This window comes from Cervus canadensis, chromosome 8 (genome assembly GCF_019320065.1).
Source record: "Cervus canadensis isolate Bull #8, Minnesota chromosome 8, ASM1932006v1, whole genome shotgun sequence".
NCBI classification, from domain to species: Eukaryota; Metazoa; Chordata; class Mammalia; order Artiodactyla; family Cervidae; genus Cervus; species Cervus canadensis.
Genome location: NC_057393.1, coordinates 27,521,094 through 27,538,944, shown reverse-complemented (window position 1 = coordinate 27,538,944; position 17,851 = coordinate 27,521,094). Strand labels below are relative to the sequence as shown.

Genomic DNA, 17,851 nt, shown 5'->3' with positions numbered 1-17,851 from the left:
AGGTTTCAGAACCCACCTGCGACCAGATCCCAGGTCCACAGTCCCCGCTGTGCAACCTGCACAAGTTACATCACTTTCTTGATCCCAGGCTCCTTATCTGTTAAAGGGGTGTAAGAATCGTGCCCACCTCACGGGGGCGCCGTGCCCACCATGCGAGGGGTGCCTCGCCCAGCAGCTGGCACTTGGCAAATGCGGGCTGAGTGAATGGTGGCTGTTGTTATCTTTATCATCAGTCACCATCCTTGTTGCGCAGGAGCCCAGCCTGGGAGCCTCCCGTCCTGCTCTGCCCTGTGGTTTTCACCTTGTGCTGAACCTGTTCCTGTGCTTGCCTCGCAGGAGCCGCAAAGACAGCCTGGAAAGCGACAGCTCCACGGCCATTATTCCCCACGAGCTGATCCGCACGCGTCAGCTGGAGAGCGTCCATCTGAAATTCAACCAGGAGTCAGGAGCCCTCATCCCTCTCTGTCTCAGGTGAGTGCCACAGTGCACAGCTTGGCCTCAAGGAGCTACCAGGCCTGTGCTTGCCCCCGCATGCCTTGGCGGAGTCTGGGACCCTGGTGGGGAGGAGAGCTAGTCAGGCAGCTCCAGCCTGGGCCTGTGGGCGGGCCTGTGGCCCCCTAGCCCACCAGTAGCCCCCACTGCACTGAAGAGCTCTCCTTTGTGCAGAGAAGTGTTCCCCCAGCCCTGCTTCCTTACAAAAGTCCAGTAACCTAGGATATCTCAGACCCCCCCTGCCATCCCACCAGCCCAGTGGCAGGGTCCCTGGTAGCACTGGGGTGGTAAGGCATGGGCTACAATGGCTGGGACTCTGTTTTCTCCTGCTTTGCTGTTTTTCCATGCAAAACACTCAGTTCTCTACACCCTGTGGCCCGCATCATACTCCTTGAGGGACTCAGAAGCCCAGACTATGTCCCTTCTGCTGCCATTCACAGTGCCAGAAACCCAGCCCCAGGGCCAGAATGCAGCTCCCTGCATGAGGACACTGCCCTGGGAAAACCTGTGCAGCTGGCTTCCTACACAGCCCCGGGGGTTCCACCCTCAATTTTACAGCAAGGATAACTGTAAACCCTGACAACAGTGACAGGGAAAAAGGGGAGTGTACTTTTTGGGACCGTCCCTACTGTCCCAGAGCCTGGGGAAAGAGCTTGGGTGGAAACCAGCCTGGCTCAACAGGGCAAAGACAGCAAGTGGTCAGAGTGACCAGGGGCTGGCTGGGCCCCTATACAACCCCCACACCCCCCCCAGGACCCCAACCACTTCCTCCCCCAGCTCCCTCTCTGGCCCAGGCTCAGGGCCTTTAAGCTGGTGAAGGGTTAATCTGAGGCAGCCTGAGGAAGCCAGGAGCAGGTTTTTCTTCCTTTGCTGACTGGCATCTCTGCCCCTACAAGTTGCCCCTGCCCACCCTTCCCCCAGGTGTTATTTCCAGATTGGGGGTTAACAGTAACTTCTGTGGCTCTCTCAGAGTGACCTGCTTGGCTTCAGCTTTTTTTAAAGATGTGGACTTGGTAGCCATTTAACTCTCACGAGAGGCCCGGAAGTGGGTGGACCAGACACAGGTTGTGCTGTGCCATCACCCAGGGCTATGGGAAATTTGTTTAGGGGCTTCTTCATCCCCACCCTCCAAACAAAGTGGTGCACCGTCCCCCTTTTAGCTCTGGGCCTGACCTTGGGCACGTTACCACATGGCCCCTCTGGCCTCAGTTTCCTCACCAGGACACAGAAGAGGTGGACCTCTCTCCCCTTGCAGCCCCTCTGAACGCTGCTCTGGTGTCTGCCAGCCTTGAGTACTTTGGAAGGATGCCAGTAGAGAACTCATGAGAGGCTTCTCTTGGGAGGTGTTGAGATGAACGTGTTTGGTTAAGTCCCCTGTTAGTGGGCAGGTGGTCAGTCAGAAGGGCATTTGCCAGGCACCCCATCCCGGGAGTGTAGCCCCCACAGTCCCTGAGCACCCTGGCCAGGCCCGCTCTCACTGTCTCACGTTCCCACCCCCAGGGGCAGGCTCCTGCACGGACGGCACTTTACATATAAAAGTATCACAGGTGACATGGCCATCACCTTTGTCTCCACGGGAGTAGAAGGCGCCTTTGCCACCGAGGAGCACCCTTACGCAGCTCATGGACCCTGGTTACAAGTGAGAAGGCTCTTTCTCTTCTGCCTGCCTCCTTTCCTGTGCCCACCACCTCCGTCTCCTCCCTTGGCAAGCTCCCGGAGGTGCCTTCCTGTGGGGCCAGTGGTGAGATGCCATGTGGTGTGTGGATGCTTCCACCTAGCCCACCAGCTCTAGGAGCACTTCCTGGCCTCTCCCTGTCCCCCATGACAGGAACGGTAACTTTCCAGGCTCTGGCTGTGGATAATTCTGTTTGCCATGGAAATTCAGTTTTGAGGGATGTGAGACTTTCTGCATCTCAGGTAAAGCAAGGTACAGGAAATGAGGGGTGCAGCAGGGTGGGAGGGAGGGTGGAAGCCACTCTCCACTATTTGGGGAAGCCCACCAGAATACCTAGAAAGTGGGCATCTGAACCTGGACCAGGAATGGGCTGTGATGGGCAGATCTCAGCAGATCGAGCCTGCCCCTTCTCATCTAATGGTTCTCCTGTGTTTCTGATGGACACCCAGCTTCTCAGTGCAGACCTGCTGGCTTTTTCCAGAACACTTTGTCCTTCCTTTGCTCTTCTGGCTGGGGCACAGCCTCAAGCCATTGCCAAGCAGGGTGCCCAGACCTGACAGCCACAGGCCTCCTTCCAATCCCCACCCTGCCCAGGTCTCTAACGGGTACTTGGCCTGGAACAGCCCACTCCCAGAAGTAGTAGAGGAACAACATTCTTTTTTGTCTGTTGGGGGTGTGGGAGGAGGAACACGCCACCTTACCTCTCTCAGAAAGGGAGTCTGACCCTAATGTAAAAGATGACTCTGCCTTGTCTGTGGTGTATCCTGGGCAGTGGGGGGCAGCAGTGGGCAGGGGGATTACAGTCGAGGGGAAGAGAATTTTGCTGGTTCTGTGGGTTTAGGCCAGTCTGGGGAGTGTGTGAAGTGTATTTGCCCTTAATGTAGGCATGCTTTTAGTTTGTGTGTGTGTGTGTCTCCTCCTCAGGCCAGCTCCTCCCTCCCCCTTCCCACCAAAATACTAACCCTTAATTAAAACAAACAGCAAACAAAGGATACCAACCAAACTCCCAAGACTAAGCTGAGGTAGAAATGGAAGCCAGTGCTTTAGGGATATTGTGTTCCATAAATTATCTTGCCTTTTTCCACTGCTGTTATTACATTGTTTCATAACAAAATTACTTTGAACCATAAAGTTATAAATACATTTTAAAAGTCCCACTTGGTAACATTAGATTTCTGTCCAATGTGGTGTTAGTAGTTACCTTAGCAAAAGCTCTGAAGTATATAGCATTTGAAATTAGCCCAGAACAAGTAGAAAGGGCCTCCTCCCACCCCCAGCGTGTCCCAGGCCTCCAGGCTGCTTATAGAGAGCAGGGGTGGGGGGGTAGGCCTCCCACCTGCGGCCCAGAGCTGGGAAGGAGTTGGGGGTGGACCATGCAGGAGACCCAACCCCTGCCAGGTCAGAGGTCATCATTCCCAGCAGGTGACAGTGTGTTGACAGGTCTCAGCAGAAGTGTCCTCAGTACTTTGCATATTGAAGGTTAAGCACTTTTTCTTGGGAAAGTAGGAACTAGAGCCTCCCCAACTCGAGAATAAGTGCCACCCAGTTGCCTTTGATGTGCATGACTCTGAACCTGTCCTTGGAGCCCCGCCATCCCTCCTGGAACATCTTCCTGCCTGGGGTGGGGGTAGGGGGCCAGCATCTGCAGTTCTCAGCAGCCTGGTGACCTGGGCCTCCAGAGGGCTCAGCACATGTCACATTGCCCCTCAGTCCCCCCAAAGGTCTGGGCCCAACCCTGGTTCCCAAGCCCCTGATCCCCTAGCTGCTGGGGTTTCCTTCCAGCTCTGCTCCCCCACGCCTCCCTGGCAGCCCCTCAGCCAGCTCGAGCACTCGCCCAGCACATGGTCCCCTCCCAGGCGCTGTTGCCTGGGGAACCGGAGCGGTGGGAACCAGCCGCTGGCCTCGGCATGTTTCAATAAAGTTGCTGTGCTGGGAGCTGCTTAATCAAAGGCCTGTGTTATGGGCTCATTAGTGTGGTCCACCACGGGGGCCAGCTCACAGAGGAGCTCCCGGGAAGGCTGGCTGGGGCCCGCTCCCCAAGCACGCACCCTAACTCACCCAGAGCTTTCTCAGGCCCTGTCCAAGGAGCCTTGGGAAACCCTCTGCCCCTGCCCCCAGCCCAGCCCTCCTTGCCTCCCCACCCCCAAAGCAGTCAGCACTTTCTGCATCTGACTGCCAGCATCAGCCCGCCTTCCTCTCTAGGGTCTTGCCACTGTGGTCACAGGCAGCTCCCTGGCTTGTGGGAACCTGGGCTTGTAATTACTTGTGGGCCTCTCAGTCTCCCCCTGGGGCCGCCTGTCTCGCTGGGAGTCTGAGGACCTCCTGGAGGTCTGGGGTCAGGCTCCGGGTCACCAGTGAAGGCCCAGCCCACTGGGCCAGGAAAGACACCGGGCTCTTCTGGAGGGAGACCCCAGCAGAAAGACTCGCCTTCACCTCCTATGGGACTCTCCCCGTCATGCTTCTGGATTCCAGGATGTCTCCCCGGCCCCTGTGTGCCCAGGCCTGTTGGGGGCAGGGAGGCAGGAAGGAACTGAATGCAGCAGCCCCAGGACTGAAGAAACCCAGACTTCTGTTCTCTTGGCTGCTGCTGGAACACTTTCCATTGGTCCCAGATGAATTGGGAGGGGCTAGGATGACTTTTCTTGCATCAGCCTTCAACAGCCTTGGAAGCCCTCACTCCCAGCCTTGGCACCTTGTTCTGGCCTCCAGCCCAGGCCTGTTATCTCTTGGGGAAGTGGCATGGCAGAGACACCCCACATGGGAGAAGATGACAAAGGAGAGCCTGAGAGAAAAAGGCAGAAAGTGAGGGAATCTGGGCCCTTTCCGGGGTTTCTGGAGTAGCCCCAGACAGGCCCCCAGACCCACCAGCTCCTGGGCCTGCACCTGCCTTGAGGCTACCCCCTTTCTCCAGGTCCACCCCCCCCACCATCCCTCCAGCCCCAGGAATGTCAAGGCCTGGCTCACAGAAAGGCAGGGCTGCCTGCCACCCCAGAGTGAGCACAGTGGACACTCCCCGCTTCCTGGAGGAACTGGAGAGGCAGGAATCCTCCAATTCCTTAGGCTTTTCAGTTTCCGGAGGTTGACACCAGACTCCTCCGTCTGCCCTACCCTTGGCTGTTTTTATCTCTGCTGAGATGGTGAAGGCTGTCAGCCAGCTCCAGAGGAGTACAGGAGGGTCTTTGGACCGGGGGAGGCCTGCCAGCGTCCGCTCCCACACACACCTTCCCCCAGCATTCCTCAACCCAGTGGCTTTAACAAGCCTCTCTCCCTTGAGTCTGTCAACACTGGGCTGTTAGTCTCTGAGCGGGAGCCTGGCCCAGAGCTGAGTCGTTCATCCGTCCCCAGCCAAGATTGATCTGAAGGGGGAGAAGTCGGCCCCAGAGGTCACTCAGGGGTCACATCACCAAATATGAGAATATTTTTTTTTAAGCCCTGCAATGCTTTCTCAGCTGTGTGGTGTCTGACGGCTCACCCAGGTGGCCCCCCTTTCCCAGCCATTCTCTGCCAGCCTTGATGGGAGGCCTGGGGCTTGGGAGAAGACGCCCAACAGCTGTTCAAGTGGGATTCACTTCTCCAGGCCAGATCTGGGGAGTCACTGCCAGGCTCTGCCCCTCGCCCAGTGGCTGACTCACGCCCCCACCCTGTGGACAGGCCTCAGCCTTCTCCTGTCTCATGCACCCATTTGGACATTGTGTGGAAGACACTTGGCGAACCCTGGCCTAGGCCCGGCGCAGCTCCTCTAACATGCCTCTGCTATTTCTCCTTCCACTAGTGAACGTGGCATCCCAGAAGACCTTTGCTTGGCTGTCCGAGGGTCCTCATTGTCCCAGCTACAGCCATAGGGCTTCAATTACAGCACTGTGCCTGGGGAGGTACACGAGAGGACTGAGAGGGCCTGTCGTGCCCTCACCAGCTGCCAGCCAGAGCAGGAGAAGTCTGAGCCCGCTCCTGGCCACCTCAGCCAACGCTTCGCCACCCTCCGAGAACAGGAAATGAATGCAGCCTCACTGTGCGGCTGCTTGCAGTGGTACCTGCCACACCCCACCTCTGCCCCTGAGCCTGGGGTGGGGGTGGGGGTGCTCCAGGCCGTTGTCTAGCTTTTGTCCGGCCTGTTGGTGTTGGGGGGACGCAGACTAAATGGCTTCCTGGTCCCTGCCTCCTCCCTGCCATCATGGGTGCCAGAGCAGCTCCTTGGCAGGCCCTACCCTGTAAACAACACATTTCCTTCCCTGAGAGGAGGAAAGGGAGGGAAAAAGAAAGCCAAACTTGTTGGGAAGCAAGAACAACGTGTCAACACGGAGAGCAAACAAGGCCCCAGACAAAGTGCGGATTGTCACACCGAGGGGAAGGAGTGGGCATTGTCAGTGCTGTTTGCAGACTCAGAAATATCACTGACCGCAGACATTTGAATCAGATCTGCAGTGGCTGGGCCCCTGCCTGCCCCACCGCCAGGCCTGCCCAGGACAGGCACGATGAAAGATCACTTTTCAGGTTCCTTCTGGAACTTGCTGGGGCCTGGGGAATTGGGAAGATTATTGACGATCCTCCCTCTTCACTCCCCAGCCAGGCTATCCTAAGGCGCTGGGTGTGAGCACCTTGGAGTAAGCGGCTGGCCTGTGCTCCAAGCCCCCTCCCTGATCAAAGGTGGAGGCTGGGAGTGGGGGGCAGGGAGCCACTGCCACCCTCACAGCTCTACCAGTCAGAGCTGGTGGGAGAGCTGCAGCCACTAACTCATCCCTGTTGGTTAAACCTGTGCCTAGACCCGCTGCCCCTGTGAGTGTGTTTCCCCAGGGTACCCTCCACCATTATCTCCTGCGGGGAGGGGTTGCCTTTTTAAAATGCAGATCCCTTGGACTAGCCTGAGCTACTCAGATTCAGAAGGTCTGGATGGTGCCTAGTATCTCCAGGTTTTCAAAATCCTCCCCAGGGAGTTTCTTCTCAGATTGCTTGGGGGGCTTCCCGCCTCACTGGAGCGTCTTCTCCCTCCAAGGGCTGTTTGTGCACAGACATAAGCATCTTATGCCCAGTTCTCAGTGAGCATGAGCATCGATGAGTGCTGTTTCATTATTAGTATTATTTCTACTGCTGTTTTCTGGACTGGAGCAACTGTGGCCTCACGTACACGTTTACCAAGCTGACCTGGAAATCTGCCCCATTGGAAACTGTATCGGGGCATGATTTGCCTTCCTTTCCACTTGGCCAGCCTGGTTTTGAACAGCTGCCTGTCTGTGATGCCCAGGGTTCCAGCCCTCTTGAGCTGAGCAGGTGGCCAGGAGATGTGTCGCTGGTTTTCCAGGCCATTGAGTTGAAGCCAGAGTCACCTCCACCTCCCCCAGCACAGAAGAGAAGTCAGCTCTGAATATACGAAGCTTCTAGAATTGAGGTGCCTTCCCCAGACAGAAAAAGAGCATCTTCTACCACCATGAGTTCAGGTCACTGCTCTTCTAAAGTCCAGACTTGACTTGTCTCGACACCCGCTCGTCTGCACAGTGGAAATGATGGTTACCTTCCTCATGATGATGAGGCCTAAGATGATACCAGTCAAGCACTTAGCCCTGGCCTGGCACATGGAGGAGGCACTGGTGCTTCTGGCTGCTGGCGGTGTTATCCTTACTGCTGTCATTCTCATAACCCTTCTCATTATTATTTGTGGCAGAGCCAGGCAGCTCCATGGGGACCCAGGGAGCTTCAAGAGTCCCAAGTCCCAGAACTGCACAGGCTTTTCCCACAGTTGCATCACAACGGCGTGTCTGTTCCTCGTGAGAGCATCCAGGAGCTGCTGCATCGCGGCTGTCTATCTCCAGTGTCCTGTTGATAGGATCTGTTAACAGTCTCAGCTCCAGGTCTGAAATATACAAAGAACAGGGCCTGTTTGTTCAATCCGAGCTTCTAAGGTTTAACTCCCAAAGGAAATTAAATAAGGTGCCTGGAGCTATGACAGTCTGTCGTGTTTCTTTGTAGGGAATGTCACCCTTAATATCATGCAGATCTCATGTATAATTTTCCCCATTCAATTCTTTTAAAATAATGTGAAGTTTCCAGCAGGAACCAGCCAATCACCAAAAGTGAAAATTGAGGAGCCACTAGGGTTTGTCCCTCCTTTTGGTCTTGCAGTCCTCTCCCCCAGCTGAGTATAAAATGAGTCCACACACAGATATTAATAGTACACACTTGGTAGTTGGTCTACTGAAAGCCACCGGAATTCACCCTCTCTCCACCACCAACTCCATACCTTTGTCAGAAGAACTGGCTTAGTTCTGAACCCCTGTTAGTGGGGTTATTTTTCCCATTTCTCCAGCTGTTTGGAGTCTCTCTGTGTGGTCACCATTCCTGTGAACCCTCTGCCCATCTCCTCTCACCCCCAGCACTAGTTACAGTCCCAGGCCTATTTACTTCTCTGGCAGAAATGTCCTCCCTCCCAAGTATTTGTGGGTTAGAAATCAGTTCAGCCTGGCCCGGACTGGAGCCATTGTAATATAATTGGGTTTTAGGTATGCTTGTGTTTGTGCTCACATTTGTAGAGATGGCAACAAGCCCCGGAAATTCCCAAAATGTGAATGTGACTTTTGTACTGCTCAAGCAGACTGGTGATAACTGGTTGAGAGACTTCAGGCTTTGGGGGGTGGGGGTGGTGGGGGGAACCCTGGGATAAGAGCTGTGGGAGTTAGAAACAGTGGCATTGGGCAGCGTCACAGTAGTCCATGAGAGGAGTTACCCGGTTCCACCTTAGGGAACCAGGAGGAAGCTGGGAGGGGACATCTCAGGTGGGCATTTTCACAGACCCGCTTTGCCTGTCCAAACTTTGACTCTGTCTCCACTTGAAGCCTAAGCTTCTCAAACAGAAACTGGTGAGGAGATATGGGCTGGTGGTTGGAGCTGTTTTGTCCCTGACTGTGGGCTTGTAGCCTGAGAAGGAGATGACCTTTGGCTCCCAGTCAATCCCAGGAAGGTGCTTGTCTAGCTAGGGAATGGACTGCTTTCATGGCTGTTTCCCTAGGGCTCCACCCAGGGCCAGGCCTAGCAGAGGCACCCAGGGAATGCTTCTGGAATCAAGTAGGTTGACGGGCAAGTGACCGGAAGAATCAATACATGAGTAAATACCGTGAGGGTTAGACTTCAGGATTTGGAAGCTCTGCTTTGCACACTAACTTTAGAGTCCAGACAAGACTGGGACATGGGGACTTCCCTGGTGGTCCAGTGGTTAAGACTCCACCTTCCAGTGCAGGGGGCATGGGTTAAATCTCTGGTTGGGGAACTAAGATCCTACATGCCATGGGTCAACTAAGCCTGCATACCCCATTGAAGACCCAGCTCAGCCAAAAAAATAAGGACCAGGACATGATCTTTTCTCTGCTGCTCACAAGCCATGTGACACTGGGCAAATCTCATAACCTATCTGTGTCTCAGTTTCCTCATCTGAAGGAGATAAGCTCTATGAGCAGTTAGTACAGTGCTCGGTGTGGTTCAATGTGCATCGGTGTGCTCGATGTTTTGTCTGCCCACTTGGGGTGGTTTTCTCATCCCTTGCTCACACCTCCACCCAGTCAACTTCCTCCCTTCGGAAACGTCCATCCTGTGAGGTGCCCAGTGAGCCTACTTGCTTGCCCGCCTTCCTCTGCCATTTCACTTTATCTGATACACTGACCTATTCCAAACGTTGAGACATATGTTCTTATCAGAATGGACAATTCCCTGGGGAAACCTGCTAGTATTTTCTCAAGTCCTGGATCCTCCTCCTTGTCATAGGGGACTTTTCCCGCACCTTGGTCTTCACCTCGTTGTTTCTCTTCCTCTGTCCCCACATCCCACCCCGGGGCATTCAGAGGCTACTGGAGAAGGCAAAACAGGTGGGGAGAGCCACAGCCTGGGGTCACAGAAGGGTCCGCTGCAGAGGTCAGGAGGCCCCATGGACCAGCATGGGGAGGAGTCGGGTGGAGGACAGAATCAGGCTGGGAAGAGGAAAGACATGCCTAGCCTGGGCCTAGCGTGGGACCGGCCTGAATAGAGGAGCCTGTTGAGAAGATGGCCCTGCAGGTTGAGAAAGTCCTGGGTATCCTTGCTATTGACTACATAGCAGGTGAGGGTGGTGGTTGCGCCCCTGAACAGAGGGGCAAGGCTGTTCTCAACAGCAAGCGTGAAGCCACGAGGTAGCAGACTAGAGTAGTGAAGTGGGATAGGTGGGAGGTGCCCTGGAGAAGACGTTTCTTAAAAGAAAACTTGAAGAATTCAGTGGCTGAATGGGGCTGGCAAGGCAGGGCTTTGGGAGCTTGGGGCCTGAGAGGAAGTAGACATTACGATGGGTGTTGAGGAGTCCCTTTCCCTTTGGTAAAATGAGAGAGGTTGGTGCAGCTCAGACATTCCTAGATGTACCTTCCAGGGCATTTCCAGATTCCAGGCAAGGCTTGTATTCCAAACCCAAACAGATTCCTTTTGTCCTCCCAAGTGGGACTGGGGGAACACGTGAACTTTGTTGAACAAGGAGGATGTTGGAGTCACTGTCCTCTGCCCTTCGGCTTTTCTGTTTCTCCTCTACCATACTGCAACATGCAGGATGCCCGGACTGCCAAAATAGGGGGCCTTCCCTGCCCATCCTTATGTCCCTCCTGGGACCAGCACTGCCATCTCTCCTGATGTCCTCACCCTGATGCCCACTGTCCTGTGTGTTCTTCCTTCTCTGCCCAGTCCCTCTGATATTGTAGGCAGATGGTGGTGGGAGGTGGGGGCAGGCTGGGGGTGGCAGTCAGGGATAGGCCTCAAGGCCCTGGCCCTAGAACACATCGCAGTGGGCTCATCGCTCCTCCACAGCCTGAACAAAGGTCTATAGCTTGGCAATTAGCAAAAAGACCATACACTTTAAACAAATAATAATAATAAAAGCCTGTCTTGTGCTTTCTTCCCAGATTCTGTTGACCGAAGAGTTTGTAGAGAAAATGTTGGAGGACTTAGAAGATTTGACTTCTCCAGAGGAAGTAAGCTGTTTGGTTCTCTCTGACAGCAAGGTTCCAGTCTCCAGGAGTCTCTGTGTGCGTGCGTGCATGTGTCTGTCTCTGACGTGTGGAGAGAAGCTGGAAAGGAGACTCTGGAGATGTTAGACGGCTTCATTTCACTTCCCTGAACCTCCCCCTTCCCCACCCCCAACCCTTGTGAGGACACCCAGCAAATTGTCTGAATTGCCAGCTCCCGAGAAGCTCATTGAAGAGGCAGCCAGGGCCTTTGGGCTAGTACAGAGTTCTCCTCAGCCCCTGCTGTTCCCTGGCAGGTTCTGAACAGAAAGCCCATGCCTGCTGCCAGAGAACATTCCATGGAGGAGTTCTGGTGGGCAGCAAGGGGCTCCTGCTCCAGCCTCAGACCACCCAGGAGCCACGCTCCTTCCTCCCGCCTCTGACCACGAGTGCTCCCCTCTGGGCCCGCCTCTTCCAGCCCCAGCTGAGCTGCGGGCCAGGTGGGGGCCTGTGCTTGTCCTGGCTACTCCACTGGGGTACAGGAGTGGAGCCCACAATCCCCTTTGTTTTTCTTCCTTGTTCCCGGCATCCTCATTTGTGGGGACTTACCTCATCCTGGAAAGTCCCTTCCCCTCCCCCGGCCTCCTACCAAGCAGCACCCCAGCGGGGTTGAGCCTTCCTGGCCTCAGCGTCCTGCCCAGATAGGTTAATGGAACATTAGCACACTGACAGTTCTAGGGCTCTTCTGGGCTCTCCCTTGTCCGGGGGCAGAGACAGACCCTTCTTCTGCCCTTTCTGCCCAGAAGTGTATTTTGGGGAGAGCTCCTTCACCTCCCAGGGGCCAGGCTTCCAAGCCAGAGTGAGGCCAGGCAGGAGCCAGCTTTCAGCCAGGGCCCAGTCAGCCTGGACACAGAGGCCTCCGACGGATGTCCACAGGGCAGAGGACCGTCCACAGGGCAGGACTGGCCCGTCCAGGTCTCCAGGTGGACAGGAGCTCCTCAGAGCCTGAGGTCACCCCTAGTGGGATAATGTCTTCTCTCTTCTCATTTATACATTGAAAAGTCACTAAGTACCCGGTCTGTGCCAGCCGGTCAACCCCAACAGGTCACCAGCTCCCGAGGCCCGGCTCCCATTCAGTCAGACCAGAGCCGGCTGCCCAGAAGCGCTTCCGGAGAGGCCATGTCGCACAGGGATGGCACAGCGCCAGACTGCTGCTCTCAGCTCGGGTGCTGAGGGGGTGGAAGGGGGGTAGTCCAGGCAGGAGGGACAGGAGCCAGGAGGAGCTTAGGAAAGTAGGTCACTAAAAATGACTTTTTTCTTTCCTGTCCAAGGCTGTCCCCACACCCTGCCCTCCTCTCCACTTTGGTCCTGGCTTGGACAGTCCCCCATCCAAGGGAGGGAGAGGGAACCAGCCGGGCAGTGTCAGGCCGTCCTCTTCCAGCACCACCTCTGGGCAGGCTGAGGGCCCTGCTCTTCCCTCCTTCCCAGCTTGCTCCCGGATTAGCATGAGTCCTAAAAGGCAGACCCTGCTCCTAAATCAGGGAGCATCTCTGATCACCAGCTGTGTGCCTGCTGGCCCCATGCAGGGTCCTCGCATACACAGGGAGCATGTCAATCTCTTCCCCTATCCCCCACCAGAAGCTTGAGAAACAAAACTGTAGGCAAATCAGTGATTCCGGGGAGTCGGGTCATAAGAACTTGGGCTCTCCTTGGCCACTGCCAGCACCTCTCAGGCTGGTAGCCCTGGGAAGCTTGTGAGGATGAACGCGGGGGAGCAGGGTGGGGAGCTCCTCTCAAGTTTGCACCAGGCCCAAGAAGTCACCTCAAACCACACTAGCTCTGCGTCTCCACTCCCACCAGGCCAAGGCAGGGCCTCCTTCCTTTGGACCTTTTGGCAAAGGCTCCAGAGGGCAGGTTCCAGCGTTCTTCCCTGCCAGCCTCGGAAAGGAGCCATGGCAGGGACAGGACCACAGAGTTCCAGACCTCAAGCCACTTCCCTGTAGCATCTGTACCCTCCCCTGCCTCTGCCCCCCCATCCTCTAGCCCCCGGGCCTCAGGGAGCAGATTCCTTACATGCTTGTGGCCAGAGGCAGAACCAAGGAAGTGAGCTGGAGGGAGGTCAGCACAGTCAAGAAAGAGTCAGAAAACAAGCCTCCTCCAAGCCCAGTTAATTATTGGCCGGGTGCAGGGAAGGAGGGGTCGGCGCTGGATCCCAGCCTCTCTCACCTGGGTTCAACATTCGTGACTGAAGCCAGGCAACCAACCAGTGGCCTGCCTTGCCCCAGCACCCAAGGCACAGGGCCTGAGTGAGAGTCCTGGCCTCTCTAGGCAGTGTGGGAAGAAGGCAGTGGATTCTAACCGTGTATCCTCTGGTTCTGTTCTTGTTGCCCCCTCCACAGTTCAAACTTCCCAAAGAGTACAGCTGGCCAGAAAAGAAGCTCAAAGTCTCCATCCTCCCCGACGTGGTCTTCGACAGCCCGCTGCATTAGCCTGGGCTGGCCCTGCAGGGGCCAAGGGCGAGCCCAGCTGCTTCCTGGTGACTCCAGTGTAACAACTGCGTAAACGAGATTCCCGCAAACACAAGGACAAATGTGAGGATGACTGCGTAGCCCCCGCACCGCAGCCCGCTGGGATGCCCTGCACAGGCTGCAGGGCCCCCCCTCACCTGCAGCTTGGGGGGGGGGGGTCTCCGCCACTGCAGCTCGCCGAGCCACGTGACCAGGCCAGGGCCCCAGTGGGCTGCAGTTGGGCAAATGTCAACCTTCCCCTCCTGCCACCGCAGGTTCTGGTTTGAGATTTGCCTCTGGACCTCTGATGTGCCCCCAGGTGGAGACAGGCCTCATTCCCACCTACCCTCTGCCGCATAGCCCAGCGGGAGGGGGGTGTAGCAGACACCTACCCTGCCCAGCTCAACTCTGGGAAGCCTTCTGTAGTCAAGCTCTTCTGGCCATGGAACGATTCCTTTGATCGTGTTTGGTTTTCTTCATCCTTATTTTATTTTGTAGAAACCGGATGGTATTTTATTGCTCTTCAAAGATGTCCAGAAGCCATGTATATATGTTTTTTTTAAAAAACAGAACTTTATTTCCAGATGAACTTTCTCATTCTCACAGACAAGGGCCTGGGGCCGTCTTCCCCAGAGCCGCCACCAGAAAAGGTGCTGGTGTTCGCCTGCCGGTCAAAGCCTGGGAGGAGTCAGCTTTGCACAGAGGCTTTTCTTCCCAGCCAGGCCCGGGGGAGCCAAGACACTCCCCCGTGCAGCCTGGAGCCCAGTTTAGCTGGGGCCAGGAAGGGCTGCTGCTGTTTCCCAGGTGGACTGGGCCCCCACAGAGTTCAAGATCATCAGGGTCTCTGAGACTTGGTGACCCCAGCTTCATCTTCTAGGCATTTTCCTCCCAACCAGGCCTGCCTGAGAGAGGGCGAAGCCCAGCACTTCACAGACCATCCCCACCTGCCACTCAGGGCCTGGGTCTCCAGCTCTTTGCCACTCCCATCCCATTCCCTCATCCCCTGGGCCTCCAGCCTCAAGGCTGCAGGACTCTGACTTATTAAAAACAGAAAAATCAACCTCTTCACATGTCTTTCACATTAGTTTTGCAAACACTGCACTCTCCCGCCCTCCATTCATTTCTGTGTTGATTAATTTTTCATCCTTCATTCTCTACCCCTTGTCCTGTCTCCTTTCCGGCATCCTGGCCTCTAGTGGTCTTTGGTCCCTCACTGCAGTACTGCAGATCTCACAGTCTTCTGTCTCATAGCCAACCTATCTCCGACCCGTAGTTTGGGGGTTCTTCTGGGGTTGTCTCCCACTTTTGACCTGTAATCACAAGCCCCTTTCAGGCCCTCATACCCCTAACTCTGGGGACGGCTATTACGAGACCACCCTTCCGGCTCTCCCACGACAAAGTTCTTTTGTCTGTCAGGGACCACACAGACAGACAACATGCCCTGCCCCTCTCTGCAACCGCCACACACATGGGCACCACCAGGAGTGTCAAGAAGGCCCATAGCGCGCAGGGCACCTCTGATGAGCCATCCAGCCAAAGAGCCGCCTTCAGGGGCCACGAGGGTGGCCAGGCTATTGGACTTCCAAGGGGCCATTCAGGTCTGGCTCTTCCTCTGCTTATACCCTCAGGGCTACCTGGTTAGCACCATCAAACTCAGAGCTTCAAGGCAGATCCACCTGGCATCTGGGAGACACATACCACCACCCACCCCACCCCGCCACCAACACAGCAAAGGTGGAAGCCCCTCTGGGCCTGATAGTGGCAGCAGCTATGCCTTCTGCTCTGAGGACTTTTCCAGAAGGACATTTCCTGGTCTTTACCCACCACAGCATCCCCACCTTGAAAACTCTGTCTTTAGATGTTTTGTGGCCAAAGAGGTGTCATTGACTTGCCTCCTTTCCTTGCCATCCTGACCTGCTTTTCCACAGATTCTTTCTGGGGACCTGCCTCTACCCCACCTACTTTGGCCTGGGGGCAGGGGGGTATTTTCTGAGCTAAGTTTTGTGGTCAGTACAGAAGGCAAAAGGGAAGCAGGTGAGCTCTGAGACAACAAGCCTGTGAAGCCTGTGGCTCCTTCCTGCCTCCCCTGCCCACACCCCCCCCACACACACACACTCTTATTGGGAACCTCCAAGGTTCAGCTGAGACCAGCCTCCATCTCATTTCCCTACAATGCTTTGGCTCCAGAGGAGTGGCAGAGCATCCACCATCTCTGCCCAGACCTCTCTCCCTTGGGCGGTGGTGCCTTCCAGAGGGGGCTCTTCACTGAGAGGGGACCCTCGCTGAGGATGAAGCAAGATAGATCATGCGGCACATCTAGCACAGCACTTGGCATATGGCAGGCACTCACTAAATGGACCCCTCCTTTCCCTCTCCATAGCTCTTTGGAAGCCCTGACCTCATAGTAAGTTGGGGAGGTTAAGAAGTCTCCCTCCCTACATCTGCCTCTTCCATAGGCTTCGCTGAAGCTTGCCCCTTCCTACCCTGTCTCTCCATGTCCCTGTGACTGAAGCTTCTGAGGGGAAGGGGCTCCTCCATGCTGTTTGCTGGCAACACAAGGTGGGCATACCCGCGGCTTCTCAGGCCCAGTGTGGACTACAGGAGGCCCACGACCCCAGCTGCCATTCTGTGGGGGTGGGGAAGCTCACACAGGGTCTCAGGTCTGGCTGGGGGGCTGGTGCCTCTTCCCGCCCTTCTCTTCCAAACGTGAGGCTTCAGGGCAGGGTCTGGGAAGCCTCGAGGAGAATCTAAAGGGCTAGCATGTTTTAAAAAATAAACGCAAGTTCTTGGGACTGGGTTTTGAGATTGAGAACAGGGAAAAAACCTGCAGGTCCGCCCCTATGGGGCAGACCAGGAGAGAATTCCCTTGACTGTATTTTTTTATCTGGTTGTCTTTCCTCGCTGGCTTCCAGGTCCTTGTGTCAAGTGAGGTACCTGGGTCCCTGTTATAAGTCAGGAGCCCTGTAGAAAGAGCCCTCCTTTTGTACAAGTACCTGAATACTGCAATGAGCAGAATTTTGTAAAATTTTATATTAGTTTCTAATGTCAATGGTGACTCGGTTCCTGGGGGCTGCAGCCAGCCTGGGACTTTTGTAAGAATTTTTGGGTGACTCACTTAGATGTCGTTTCCTTCTTGTCCCCTCTTCCTCTGTGTAATCTAAGTGCATTAAATGTATTTGCAGAAGTGCCTGGGTCTTGTGCTCCTTTCTGGCTGCCTGGAGTAGGGGAGCGGAAAGCCTGGGGCCCTGGCAGAGGGTTGGGTTGGACTCAGCCTCTTAGAAGAAGCCAGGATGTGGAAAGGCCCAGAAGACTGATGTTGGGAGTGGAGGGGGTGCCAAGGAAGCAGGATCACATAGCGGTGACTCTTCAGTCATGCAGAAATGACTTCACAGGGACAGGCTCTCTCACTGGTCTTGAACTCCTCTAAGGTCAAGAGGGTAGGAGGTGTAACAGTCTGGGGTGATGAGTGAGAGCTAGTGGGTAAAGACCATCTCTTCTGCCTCATTCTCCTCTCCTCCTCTCACCAAAAAAAAAAAAAAAAAGAAAGAAAACCTTTTTCCCCTGGGAAGGCAGGCCTTCCTCAGGTCCAGTTTGGAGTTCTTATGCCCCTTTCAGCGAGGACAAGAAACAGCAACAACCGCCACCCGCCCTCCTCCACCACCACCACCAACCACCTACATTCAACCTCCTAATCCAGGGCCTGGGTCAGGCTCAGAACTGGCACACTGGGTGAGGCAGAGGCCAGCCCACCCTTCCTATGAAATCTTCTGGGCCTGCTCTGGGTGAGGAGGCAGGTGGATCTTCCTTCTCTGAATCACCCAGCTCCTGTCTCTCCAGGGCCTGGTGTAGCAAAGCAGAGCCTAGTGCTAGAGGAGGAGAAGCCCTGAGAGGCAGGCAGGAGAGGGGTCTGCACCCAGACCAGGTCCACGACCCCGCAGGACTGCTCTGGGTTCTCACACATTTTCCCCTCCCTACTAGGCCTGCTTGTCCATCCTGGGGAGTAGCAGGGCCCTTTTCTTCTGGTCCTCAGGATGGAGCCATAGTACCCAGGAGGATCTGCAGGGGTCCTGGGGGTGGCTTGAGAGGGTAGGACCTGAAGGAGTCAGCTCCTGTCTGAAGGACTCTTAGCTCCCCTCCCTGTCCTTTTCAAGAAGCAGCTGGATCTGCGGGACCTGCCTTAGGGGGAGGTCACTACTCCTTCCTCTGTGACCTCCTGCTGAACTGTGGCTGCCCCT

At 55.5% G+C, this 17,851-nt stretch overlaps 1 protein-coding gene across 3 annotated transcripts in view; it reads left to right on the top strand.

The window, feature by feature from the left end:
• Positions 1-16,800, top strand: part of SUFU (SUFU negative regulator of hedgehog signaling) — a 105,138-nt gene extending 88,338 nt beyond the window's left edge. For 2 of the 3 annotated variants that reach the window (XM_043475566.1, XM_043475567.1), the window contains exons 9-12: positions 337-471; positions 1,993-2,131; positions 11,068-11,136; positions 13,509-16,800. In XM_043475566.1, coding sequence (XP_043331501.1) covers positions 337-471; positions 1,993-2,131; positions 11,068-11,136; positions 13,509-13,598 — 433 coding nt within the window. In that variant the 3' untranslated portion in view covers positions 13,599-16,800. The remainder of the gene's footprint in view (positions 1-336; positions 472-1,992; positions 2,132-11,067; positions 11,137-13,508) is intronic. The other variant, XR_006270746.1, reaches the window with a different exon arrangement.
• Positions 16,801-17,851: the final 1,051 nt, after the last annotated feature.